The sequence below is a fragment of the Miniopterus natalensis genome, chromosome 12 (assembly GCF_054644295.1).
Source record: "Miniopterus natalensis isolate mMinNat1 chromosome 12, mMinNat1.hap1, whole genome shotgun sequence".
NCBI classification, from domain to species: domain Eukaryota; kingdom Metazoa; phylum Chordata; class Mammalia; order Chiroptera; family Miniopteridae; genus Miniopterus; species Miniopterus natalensis.
The window spans coordinates 58,498,822-58,512,695 of NC_142092.1; the positions used below are offsets into that span (position 1 = coordinate 58,498,822).

At 35.0% G+C, this 13,874-nt stretch overlaps 1 protein-coding gene across 8 annotated transcripts in view; it reads right to left on the minus strand.

Annotated features, from left to right (window-relative positions):
* PTBP3 (polypyrimidine tract binding protein 3) overlaps positions 1–13,874 on the minus strand; it is a 75,112-nt gene that overhangs the window by 5,357 nt on the left and 55,881 nt on the right. For all 8 annotated transcript variants that reach the window (XM_087822840.1, XM_087822839.1, XM_087822836.1 and 5 more), the window contains 6 exons: positions 10,771–10,848; positions 7,688–7,827; positions 7,415–7,448; positions 4,907–4,999; positions 4,257–4,473; positions 19–96 (listed from right to left, as the gene is read on the minus strand). In XM_087822840.1, the coding sequence (XP_087678966.1) occupies positions 19–96; positions 4,257–4,473; positions 4,907–4,999; positions 7,415–7,448; positions 7,688–7,827; positions 10,771–10,848 (640 nt within the window). The remainder of the gene's footprint in view (positions 1–18; positions 97–4,256; positions 4,474–4,906; positions 5,000–7,414; positions 7,449–7,687; positions 7,828–10,770; positions 10,849–13,874) is intronic.

The following is a 13,874-nucleotide window of genomic DNA, read 5'->3' on the forward strand; positions in this document are numbered from 1 at the left end:
TTAAAAGATAGGACTTACTGAAAGAATTTAAAAGCCTTCACTGAACATCCAGCTTCTGTGAAAAGGTTCTTCAGATCATCCATTGTAACGGAAGGTCTGTGAAAACATCAGAGTCAACCAAGTATCTTAGCCCCAATTCTCAAAGAAAGCAAAGATTAACCCACACTGTTAAACCTCCAGAGTATCTCGTATTTCAAAGGGAATAAAGCCATGCAACGAAGGCATGATTTGGAACTGCCCTGAAAGATACTTGAGGTTGACAAGTGCATGTCCCTCAACAATGAAACTTGTCCAAAATCTTTTGCAAATGATGTGGACGGGTATATAAAGAACAAGAAAACAGGGAGGGGTGGACAAAAGTAGGTTTATAGTTGTGAGTACTCGACACAGTTTATTCTTGTATTATTTAATTATTGTATTATTTATTTGTATTACAACTGTAAACCTACTTTTGTCCACCCCTGTATTTATTCTTTCAAAGGAATTAGTGCTCATACCACTGGTTTCAGTAATTAACTCTAATACTTCCAAAGCTACTTCTCTAGTTATGACTTGTCTACTATAATCCAGAGTTCTACGTTTAGTTTAGCTTTTTAATCCTCACCGGAGGACATGCTTACAGAGGGGAGAGGGAGAGAGAGAGAGAAACATCAATTGGTTGCCTTCCATATGCTCCCCAACTGGGGATCAAACCTGCAACCCAGGTATGTGCCCTGACCTGGATGCACAGGATGACGCTCAACCAATGGAGCCACTCCGGCTGGGCAGAGTTTTAAACTGCTTTCAGGGTAATTATGAGTATGTGTATATGATAGCCAGGCTCTGACAGGGCCTCTAATTACTCTCACATTCTAGAATTCACACCCTTGCCATACTGAATAGGGACGTTCTCTGTAACCTTTAAAGGTACTGTAGAAATGACATGACTGCTGAGGCTGAGAGACACTGCAGCTCTCACCTTACCTTCTCTTCAATCAGTAGCTTTGGAGGAAACCAGCTGCTATTTCATGAGGACACTTAAACAGCCATATGGAGAGGTCCTTGTGACAAGAAACTGAGGGCCTCTGTTAATAACTCGGCACATGAGTGAGCCACTCTGGAAGCTGATCCTCTAACCCCAGTTCAGGTGCTACCTTATGACAGACTCTCAGCCAAAACCACCCAGCTAAGCAACTTCAGGATTCTTGACTCACAGTTACAGTATGAGATAATGAATGTTTACTATTGTGTTAAGTTTTGGGGTGATCTGTTATGCAGCACTAGAGAAGCAATACACTGGCCTATCACTCGAGAGTCAACTAACTGCCAGCAAGGCTGGTATAACAGAAAAATAACTGGCTCTGCAGGGAGATAGATCTGTGTTCACATTCTATTTCTCATTCATTTGTTATGTCACTTTGAGAAAGTTATTTAATCTGAGCCTCTTTCATTGATAAAATGAAACTCATGACCTTATTTCAAAGGTTTTATGGATAAATTGATAGAGACAGAAAGTAGAATACAGCAGTCCCCCCTTACCCGAGGATTCGCTTTCTACAGTTTCAGCTACTCCAAGTTTGAAAGCAATAAATGGAAAATTCCAAAAAATAAACAACTCATAAGTTTTAAACTGGGTGTCATTCTGAGGATCGTGATGAAATCTCCTGCCATCCTGATCAACTGTGCCTAAGACATGAATCATCCCTTTGTCCAGTGTCTCCACACTGTATGTTACAAGCCGGTTCATCACTAATAACCTTCTCTGTGTTCAGATTGCCTATCACAGTATTCCAGTCTTGTGATCAAGTCACCCTTGTTTTACTTATTAATGGCCCTGAAGTATGGCAATTTGGATATGCCAAAGAGAAGCCATAAAGTGCTTCCTTTAAGGGAAAAGTTCTTAATAAGAGAGACCACATTCACATAACTTTTATTACAGTATTTTGCTATAATTACATTATGTTATTGTTGTTAATCTCTTACTGTGCCTAATTTATAAATTAAACTTTATCACAAGTACTATCTATGTATAGAAAAAAACATACTATACATAGGGTTTGGTAATATCCAGTTTCAGGCATTCACTGGGGATCTTGACACATATCCCCTGTAAATAAGGGGGTAAATATTGTAGTGGTTACCAGGGAATGGGAGTAGAGGGAAATGGGGCTATTGTTCAATGGCTATAGAGTTTCAGTTTGGGACCATGACAAAGATCTACAGATGGATAAAGGTGATGGTTAAATAACATAAATGTACTTAACGTGAATGTACACTGAACCTACACTCAAAAATGGCTACAATGGTAAATTGTACGTTGTGCATATTTTATCACAATTAAGAAAAAGTTTAATATGGAGATTAAATGAGGCAATAGATGTAAAAGACCACCATAGTGCCCAGGACTTGGTGGATGATTTAAAAAACATTAATGTCCTTTCTCTCATCCACCCACATGTCCTATGTATGTTGCAACTTGAGAACAGCTCCTAGATAATGTATTGTATTTAAGATAACAATGACAGGAGCCTGCCCCAGTAGCTAAATTTGCTCCCCCTCTACCCGACTTTATAGTGGTGAACTGTTAAGTTTCTAGATCCACAAAATCTAGTGGTGGTGTGTGTTTTTTTCTTAAGTGGCTCCTCCAACTTCCTAGTTGGCATGAGGGTTGAGCCACTGTCCAATTCACATTCAAGATTTCTCAAAGCAGCATAACTGGAGACTAGCTGGGAGCCTGAGTAGTCAACACTATTTCAGTAATTATTTTCTATACCTATTCATCTCCTTTTTCTTTTTTTTAAATATATCTTTATTGATTTCAGAGAGAGGAAAGGAGAGGGAGAGAGAGAGATAGAAACATCAATGATGAGAGAGTCATTGATCAAGCTCGCAACCCAGGCATGTGCCCTGACTGGGAATCGAACCCCGATCGCCTGGATCCTAGGTCGACGCTCAACCGCTGAGCCACACCCGGCTGGGTTATACCTATTCATCTCCTATTCTCATTCTCAATTAAGGTCGAAAACCTTACCATTCTCCAATCTCTCAGTCTTTAAATTTCCACACACATGCACACACACAATCACACCCCACAGTTTTTACTCCTCCCTTTCCAAAGCTTATCCCCACTTCATTTATTTGATTAAATTATACAAAACTGCCATCTTTGTTGGTCAAGGAATTCAAGAATTACAACAGGGGTTGCCAGATGTTTTCTATAAAGGGCCAAACAGTAAATACCTTAGGTTTTGATGACCATACAGTATCTGTTGCAACTCTCCAGCTTTGACATTGTAGCTCAAAAGCAGCCATAGATAATATGTAAATGAACCAGTGTGATTGTGTTCCATGAAACTTTATTATGGAACGTAAATTTGAATTTTATATAATTTTCTCAAATCACAAAGTATTTTCCTTTTGCTTTCCCCCCACCATTTGCAAATGTAAAAATCAATCTTAGCTCATGGACAATACCAAAACAGATGGTTTTGGCACTTGGCTATTCTATTAATCTCAGACTTAGAAGATAACCAAAGAATAAGTCTGCTACAACGTTTGTTAATACAGAGTGGTCACACACAAAAATAATAATATATTAATTACAATTAATAATTATACATGGTTTTTGCTGCTTATAGACAAAAAATTCTCTTTTTAACAAATTCTAAATTACATAATTTATTTGCCCTGGCTGGGTGGCCCAGTTGGTTGGAGTATTGTCCTGTACACCAAAAGGCTATGGGTTCAATTCCCAGTCAGGGCACATACCTAGGTTGTGGGTTCTACCCGATTGGGGCATGTACAGGAAGCAAACAATCAATGTTTCTCTCTCTCTCAACATATACTTGGGTGAGAATTTAAAAAAACAACAAAACATAAATTATTTCACTTTGCTATGTTGGTTATTTAAGTCTTTACTTCTACACAAATGAATGAACAAATATGTACCAATGGAATATTTCTGCATAAACTTATTTTTATGCCCTTTTATAAGTGAAAGGTAACTAGTTGCTAAATTTCTACTTGTAAAGAAAAATTTAAAACACTGCTATCCTTAACTTTTACAGTGTATGACTGAAGATATAACCTTAAGACATAATGGCAAATGAATCATCTCACAAGAAATTAGTCAACAGGACAACTGCTACATCAGAATAATTTCAGAGTTTTTACCTCTCCTAAAACATATTCTGTTTATAATAATAATTACTATTATTATTATTAACCAATAATAGATTGTAAACCATTTCTAAATGAATAATAAATTAGGTACATACGGGATGTTGGAAAGATGCAGAGTGGCTGAAGGTGGAAAAATATTCTGGAAGTTTTTAGAGCCAGGCTTTTTAAAGCGATGCAAAGGACTATTGCTAAAATCCTTAGTCAGACCTTGGTCTTCTTGTCCCTCTCGAGGAAGCTGAACTGCTTGATGTTTGGACAGTGTAGCACGGAGCACTTTTCCATAAAGTCTCTGACCGTTCAGGTGGTTCATTGCTGGTGCACAGGAAGTAAGAAAAGTTTGGGTATTAAAATAGTCTATAAAACTTGTCTAAATTATCGCAGAATCTTTTTATTTAGTCATTTAAAATTATATTGTCAGTTTGAGGGTTAAAATGGTTCTAAAATTTTTAAAGTCTTACATATAGAAATGTATTATTTATTTTACTATAATGAAAGAAAAGCAAACAAAAAACCACCATCTCCCTAGCACAATGCTAGGAAGTTCCAGAGTGCCTGGAATATAACAAGTGTTGTAATAAATATTTTTAATCTTTATAAAATATAAGCAGGTCCAAACAGTACTGAAAACATCAGCACAAAGAGGTACTCCAGTAAAAGTATATTCCTACTAGCTATATGCTTCTTTTATAGGAAAATTCATATACAAAAGGGGGAGGTCACCGTTATTATTATTAATCATCAGTACCTAGCTGAGCTTGATTTGCATCTGCCATCTGAACCAAAGCATTTTCTTTCTTATTAAACATAATCTTCACTCGATGTACATCACCGTATACTCCTAATTAAAAAGACAAAACAAAACAATTTTTAATGTCTGACTCTGTAATAATTAATGTTACTAACACATCTAAGGGTTTCTTTTCTCATATTATACATGGTAGGGAAAAAATAGGTTCACAGTTTTGAGTAAACAAAACAGTTTACTCTTGCATTATTTTTTATTAATTATTGTATTATTTTCCATATGAACAACTGTAAACCTATTTTTGCCCCACCTTGTATATCTCCCCTGGGCTATTTCATACATATGCTCCCAAATTTATATCCCTTCTATGTTCCGAATCTCCCCTTTCCTCTTCCCAGTTCAGTGTTCACAAACTCTGTTGATAAATGTTACCATCATCCAAATACTGGCTCTAGTGAGACACTCGGGATTCATCTTTTGACCTCCTTTCTTAAATTCTTACATCCAATCAATCACCAGCACCCACTGATTCTACAGCCTAAATCTCTCTCACATTTGTCCACTTCTTCCCATCCTCATCACCATCAAAGCTATCATCACTGGTTCACATCTGGACTGTCACAACAGTCTCCTAACTGATCTTTTTATGCCCAATTTTTCTACACTGCTGTTCCCCACAATGGGTCCCACATCCCAAAGGACAGGCAAAATGATTCATTGGGGTGGGAGAGGAAAAGAATTAAACTTTTTTCACACTAATATGTTTATATAAAACCAATATGAAAAATTATATTTTATTTTTAATATACAGATAAAATTATAGGCAGTTTCTATAATATAAAAGGCATTTTTTTTTTCATTCAGGATATTAAAATACATTGCAGTTTATGTGCTACTGGGTATCACCAATATTACAAAAATAAAAGCCTGAAGTAGTAGCATCATTTCCATATTGTGTAATGCAATGAGAATGACTATGAAAACTTCATGGCACACAAAGGAGTGCTGCTTCTCTTGTGGGCAAGCAACTAAGAGAAAATGAACTTAGAGATGAGTGGTACTTTTAAAATTTAAAACAAAAAGGCAAGTATTCCAAATTTGCTGTCCTTTTCAGAAATGACAAATGGCTGAAATATATATTATTGAAAAAAATAACACAATTTTGTTCTTCAAGCTGAGGGTGATTTTTTTTTTTTAAATGAGTGAGAAATTAACTACTTTTAGAAAGAAATGTGCTTGGACTATTAAAGAGACATATGAAAATGTATCATTAATACATGATTTCATTACTCAAAATTAATAGAAATGTGTCATCAATAAAAACTTTTACTGCAAATGAGCATGAAGGATCTCTGTGGGGTGATCAAGATGTTCTAAAACTGGACTTTGATAATAATGGCTGCACAATTCCATAAATTTACTAATGATCACGATATTGTTGTATGGCTATGAATGACGCCTCAAAAACACTGTTTAAAAAACCCATTATGCACTAAAAAAATTTAAAACAATTTTTTATCGCATTAAAAATTCTTCCAAATGGGTGTGAGTTTTAACTCCATTTGTTAAAAAATATTCTAACACAATAGTTTTCAAGATCAACTAAATTAACAAGAGGAAAAATGGAACTTTTCTAAGTACAACAAAAATTAGTGAATTAAACTGAAAAATTAGTATAATTAATTAGGTATAGCAACAATGAAACACTTCCATTTATATTGCTCATGTTTATGAGGTTTCTTTTTCAGTTATGACAACCATTAAGATCAAGTACTAAAATAAAGTGAATTTAGAGTCAGACCTTACGATACTGAATCAAAATTAAAAAGATTTCTGAAAATAATGAAGCATATTAAATCATTTTTCTCACTAAATGTTAATAGTTTATGAAAATTTCATTAATAAAATCTTTAAAATATTAAATATTGCTTATTTCATTGCTCATATATTTATACATATTACATATACATAATGAATACAATAAAAGATGAAGTGTATGAAAAATTAATCATAGATAAAACTATTCAATGGTTTCCCATTGTTCTTAGGTTAAAACCAAGCTCCATAATTTAGCTTACAAAGCTCTTCATGATGTTGCCCCATCCATATGGAGAATTTCAGTATGTCTGTCCTTTATACTCTCCATTGGACTTCCTTCACTTCTAAGTTCCAACTCTCTCTCTCACTGCTAGAACCTGTGAAAGGATATTTGCTCTCCTTTTTCTGCCCAGTTAATGCTTACTCATTTTGCACACGTCAGCTTTCCTACCATTTCTCCTGATATAACACCTTTGACTCCCTCAATTAGTTTAGGATTCCCAGCTTTTTGTTTTCTTCAAACAAAACTTTCTTGTAATTATAATTACTAAGTCTTATTTGCTACTCTATCCTCAGTGTTAAATACACTACTTGGCACATAGAGACAGTCAATAAATATTACTGAATGACAAAATGTGTTTAACCCACGTATCACAGATAATATTAAAAACAGGAAAAAAAGGAACTTACCAAACAGGATAAACAGCCCATGTGGTGTGATAAGCTGAAAAGTATAATACAAAATATAGGTGTCTAATTTAAGTAAAAATTTAAAATAACTTTACTTTTAATAGTAACAACCGACTTTATTTAAAGCATTTATTTTACATACTTCCTCTATATATACTAGTGATGAATTTTAATAAAAATCCTTAAACTTAAAAATTTTTTATTTGAATACAACTCTAGATCAGGAGCTACTATAGACCTCCTCCTGAAACACTAGAAAGCTTTCCAACTCACATCAGGATTGAGATTGGTGACAAGCAGAACAGAATTTCCTGGTATGCCACCAGACCCAGGAATGGCCATCCTTCCAGTGACAGCAGAGGAAGTGAGTGTGAGGGGACCGAGAGCTCCAGGAACAGCTGGGACTGACAGACCTTTTTAAAACATCAAAAGCAATTCATATTTTAGTTATCTGAAGATTACAACAATTGGTAAGTAAATAAATGAAGGCAAAAGCAAAAATATAGAAGAAAATGTGTCAAAGCTACCATAAGGATATCAAAGACCAGTTTCCTGCCCTACAGAGTCTGTCTGGAAGTCAAGTTCCTTATTCTTTAATATCAACATAGCCAGTATTCTATTATTTATATAGTACTTAGCAGAGCAACTGAATTCTCTGGTCTTAAAAGCCATTAGGTCTCTCAAAGGATCTATCAACTACAGGCACTTGCTCATTTCTTGAAATAGATATATTCCAGCACATTTCTATAAAGTAGGTATAATTTTCCTATTGACTTCTACCATAAAATAAGATATGCATAAAGTCCTTGAGCAGAAGTCAAAAATATACATGGTAGGTGGTACTGCATGTTCTAAAACTGGACTGTGATAATGGCTGCAAATTTACTAAATTTTAGTAAAATCTAGTAAATTTATTAAAAATCACTGAGTTGTATACTTAAGAAAGGTATACATATAGAATGCAGATGTTCTATATGGGAAAGCATTTTGTAACCTTTTAAAGTGCTATATAAATATTACTGCCATCAGCTACAGACTTATAGAATCCAATCTTTTTTGGTACCAAGAATTTTCAGAGCCCTCTATTCCTCTAGATATTCCAGAACTAATGAAAGTTCTATCATACTGGAATACTGACACTATATACTATACTTAAAATAGCACACTTTCTCAGAGGGTCCCACTAGTTGTTTTCTCAGCTTAAAAATTATCTAAAGTAAAATCTCTAGTTTATGTGAACCAGTTCCTTAATTCACTGACTCTTAAAGCTCAAAATTCCTTATAATAGTCCAGCCACTTTCCCCAAAATCATTTAATTAAATTGCAATGTAGTTTACATTCAGACTATTCTGCTTGATAAATCTAAGGTCATTACTACCATCATTCTGCAGAATTTTAAAACTTTGCAGACCAACTTCTCAGGCTGGATACTTTTCCATGAAATTTATACTCAATAGCCCTTTATATGACTTCTTCCTATGTGCCTCCAATCCAACCCTGAAACTTCTGAATAACTTTTGTAGGTCTATCATGTACTGCCAGAACTACACCTTAGCTACATTGTAGGATGTCTGTGTGTATGCATACATACAGTCATTCTTTGGTAGCCATGGATGCCCACAAATATCAAAATCCAAGGATACTTAAATCTCTTGTATAAAATGGTGTAATATTTGCATATAACCTATGCAAATCCTCCCATACACTTTAAGTCATCTCTAGAGTATTTATAATGCCTAATACAATGTAAATGCAATGCTCTGGGAACAGCTGCTATAATGACAAGAAAAAAGTCTGTATGTGTTCAGTAAAGATGCAATCATCGTACGCGTAACTACATAGTATACATCAAGTAACATTTCTGACCCCGAATATACATATATATTTTTAAAATATAACTTTATTGATTTCAGAGAGAGGAAAGGAGGGGGAAAGAGAGAGAGAGAAACATCAATGATGAGAGAGTCGTTGATCGGCTGCCTAGCACGCAATCCGGGCCTGTGCCCTGACCGGGAATTGAACCCTGATCTCCTGGATCCTAGGTCGATGCTCAACCACTGAGCCATGCGTGGCTGGGCCCCCGAATATTTTTAATCAACAGCTGGTTGAATCCAAAAATGCGGAACCCACGGATATGGAGGGCTGACTGTATATACCCTTACTAGACCTTAAAAGTCCTATCTACTTCTCTTTCTTAACATCTACTATAGTTTTTTATACATAGTGTGTTTCCAAAAGAAATATCTAAAATGAGGAAAACCATGTATCACTGCTTTGAAATGTATACCAATTAAGCTTCTGGGGCCTTCAAATAAATAAAAACAGTGTACAATGCCTTCGTTTTAATGGAATAGGCAGAATATTCACTTAATAAGCATATTAACATGTCTTAAAATCACCAAAACACTAAAACTTAAAGCTCAATCTTATCACTCTTTTCTTTTTCTTTTTAGTAAACTTCATCCTGTCCATCAAAAAAAAAAAGTAGTCAAGATTCTCTGAATTAGAAGCGTAGGGTTTAGAGAGTATTGCCACAAAGCAACTATATTGCAATTTAAAAGTTATATTTATGCATCAGCTGAAAGGTAGAAATGTAATATGCAGACTAGCTTAACATTATGCCACCCTTCTAACTGCCAATCTCAGAGTTGTCTTCAGGCACCAGAGATAAAAGCATAAAGTAATTTTTCCTTCTCCTTAAGTTATGATAAAATTTGTTTTGTTTGCTGTTTGGAAAAAGAGTCATTATTAAAGTATCAACTAACTGCTATCTCTTAATTATCTCCATTAGCTAAAGAAAAAAATACATATCCCCTGAAATGAATTGCATGCATACCCTCTTATAGTAATCTTCTGAACCCATTATTGACAAAATAATTTATGAATAAGTTGAACAGTAAATGTGTATTAACTCAAGTATTTACTGACTGCATAGTATGTACTGAACGCCATCAAAGGCACTGAGGACAAAGATAAGTAAGACACAGGCCTGTTCAACATGTACCTGATAAGCTTATCAGCAAGGACAGAAGCAGTCCATACATTTTATATAACATCCCAAAAGGCAAACCTAAGGTTAGTTAATATAGTCAGCCCATAGGTATCTGTGCCAATGGCAAATATAAATGATGTAGAACATATAATGGAAATTTGCAACTGAGAATAGAACCAGAGAGAATTATTTGTAAATATAAGGAAGCTGTGTATCATGCAATAAGCCACTTCTATGGTTGACACACATAATACTTTTATTGTAAATCCTTCAATTATAGTAGTATTTTTCACCTTGATAAGTTCCTAGAAAAAAAGAGAACATCAGAAAAAAATAATCTCAAATTGAACTTTGAAAGAATCACCTGTAGCTTGAGGGAATCCAATGGCTGGGGCAAATCCAGCAGCCCCTGCATATGGTGAGGAAATTATACCTGGTGCACCTAATGGGAAAGAGAAGCTAAAATAAATATATTGCCTTCTATAAATACAGTTATCAAAGTAATATAAAATGGTTAAGTAAGGGTATATTACTGATAAAGAGATTCTATTATAAAGTAAAATTGTTCAACAGGTGATCCTTAATGTCTGAGTGAAGAGCCTCTGTCACTTGCAGAGACCCACCCCTTTCAGCTGGGTTCAAAGTATAAGAGTACAGCTGAGCTGTTTAGTTCTGAGTTACGTGCTTGTTACTTAGTTTTGTTATTTAGGTTGAGATTCTTGCCCTTATTTAGAGGATTGTTTCTATGTAAAAGTCGTCAAATACTTAAGTTATACTGTACCTAAGGGGTACTGCATTGATAAAAAGGAAATATGAAATACAAATCCTTGCCTTTGAGAGGTTTACAAACTAAAAGTATAATTAGAGGAGATTCATATGCTGAGGATCTAGTGGTTTAAATACAAATGCACTGCAAGTGGTCTAAGAAGGATTCACTATGACTGGAGAAGGTTTCTCAGGAGGTAACTTAAGCTAGACAACATGCATTGAAAAGCAGTGTTTAATGTGTACTAGATGCTGAACAAATGCTGGTACTCTTCCCTTCCTTTCAGAAGCCTGGTGACTATGCATCATCAACAAAAGCAGGGGCGTGCAGGAGGCAGCCGATCAATGACAACTCTCTCATCATTGCTGTTTCTTGCTCTCTCCCTCTCTCCTTTCCTCTCTCTGAAATCAATAAAGACATATTAAAAAAACACAAAAAAACCGACTCTGTATTTATATATTAGCAACAGGTAGAAAACAAAATAACAATGATAGCTAAAAGTTACATTGCACTCAGGCTGTATACTACTCTAAACTCTGTATGTACATTAACACATTTAATGTTCACCACAACCCAATCAATTAAGTACTATTATTATGCTCATTCCACATATGAGGAAATAAGCGCAGAGCAGTTAAGCAATTTGCCCAAGGTTATATAGATAATAAATATTAGTTCTAGAGTTAGAATCTAAAAAGTATGGTTCCTAGAAATAAACCTAACATATCCAAACCTTTATGGAGAAAAGTCAGCAAATTTACTGAGAGACATTAAGGAACACCCAAATGAATGGAGAGATGTACAATGTTCAAAGGCCGGGAAATTTTACTGTGAAGATGTCAGTATCTTCTACGTGATTTATAAAGTCAATGTAATCCAATCAAAACCCCAAGAGCTTTTTTGATAAGCTGATCCTAAAATTCATGTGTAAATGGTCAAGACTTGCCAAGGTACTCTGAAGAGTAAGGTAAAAAGACTTTATCAGGTATTGAGACTTGTGGTAATGACAAAAGACAAACAGACCAATGGAACAATTCCCAGAAAACTACTTAAGCAAACATCAAGTTGAAGTTTTAATGGGACGTGTTAACAATGCTGAAACTATTTTTTTGTGTATTATAGGATAGAGCAAATAAATATATATGTTAAGGTTAATGAAAACTAAATTTCTCATTCTTGAAGAAGAAAGTTATCAGTATTTAAAAAAAGGGGGATTGGAATCAGAAGTATCAGTTAAAATTTGTAGTTTTTAAAAAACACACAGAAAAATATATTTATGGAGCACACATAGAGACATATCCTAGTAATGTCCATTAAAGTGCCTATATGCAATGATGTCCTCTTCGCAATGAGCACATCTAAATGCCTAGATATTAATTTCCAAATACCATTTCTCACGAAAAGGAACCAGGGCTCATTTTGCAGGGCTAAGGAAGGGAAGATAAAGAAGATCTGAAATATCTTTTTCCAGAAAGTAAGAAGTGCTGAAATGTTGACGGGGACATTTAAAAAGGCTATTGAAACCAGTGTGAAAGAGCTACTATGGGCACTTCTGGGACAGTTTGAGTATAAGATAAAATTATAATCCACATAATAAGAATCTACAAATCCATATAGACATAAAAAAATAGATAAATACTAGTAAGTAAGCCATAGAAATCTAATGCATAGTATAGTAAATATAGACAACAATATTACACTATAATTATGTCGTGATATAGTTACGTTGGCAATCATATAACACATAAATGTATCAAAGTAACACCTAGTTCACACAATGTTATATGTCAAATTTATTCAAAATGAATAAATGAATGAATGAATGTAACAGTGTTAAGAAAAAGTCCTTTAAAATAAAATCCCAGCTAATAAACATGAAGAAATAATGGAATTAGCAAATCACCAATATAGCAACCATCACAGTAACAACTCATTTCGGCAATGGATGTTAAAACTAAAGGGTGAAAAGTGATAAGAAAAAGGATATTTATATAGTCTCAACACATCTCCCTACAAATTAATTACAAAGAAAAATCAACCAGTAACTTTACTGGAAGAAACCTGGCAGAAACCACTTTAGTAAGTCATTGTAGGGGTTCAGAATGAGTCACCCCAAGGCATGCTTCTATGGTATGCAGATTACTTTGAACTAAAGGCAACTGAGACCCTGCAGGCTCAAGAGAAACTTCTGCACCCATTTAACTCCCAAGAAGAATTTAAATCAGAGGCTCTGCAGATAGTAAGAGTTATCACCAGAATATAATTTTATGACCTATCTATAGGCAGGGCAAACTGCTAGTTACTGAATGGAACCTGCTGTTATCGTCCTGCAGTGACCTTCCTCCCCCTGGAGCCCCAGTACAGAATGTCACATATACCTCATTTTCCCTTTCTGTCTCTGGACCTCTCCTGTACGTGGGGTCGCTGACTCTCTCAGGTATGTGGGGTTCCCATGTGCACCTATGCACGTAAGTCTGGCTACTTTCTCTTGTTAATCTGTCTCATGTAGATTTAATTATTAGACCAGCCAAAAGAACCTTGAGGGTAAAGGAAAGTTTCTTCCTCCTCCACATGGTCAAAGTTAGTATCACCAGAACAGAATAAAACGACATCATGTCTCCTGAAGTAATAAACTGAGAAAGACACATTATTTCAGCCAAAACCCCACAAACTCATACTGAGAGACATTCTATACAATACCC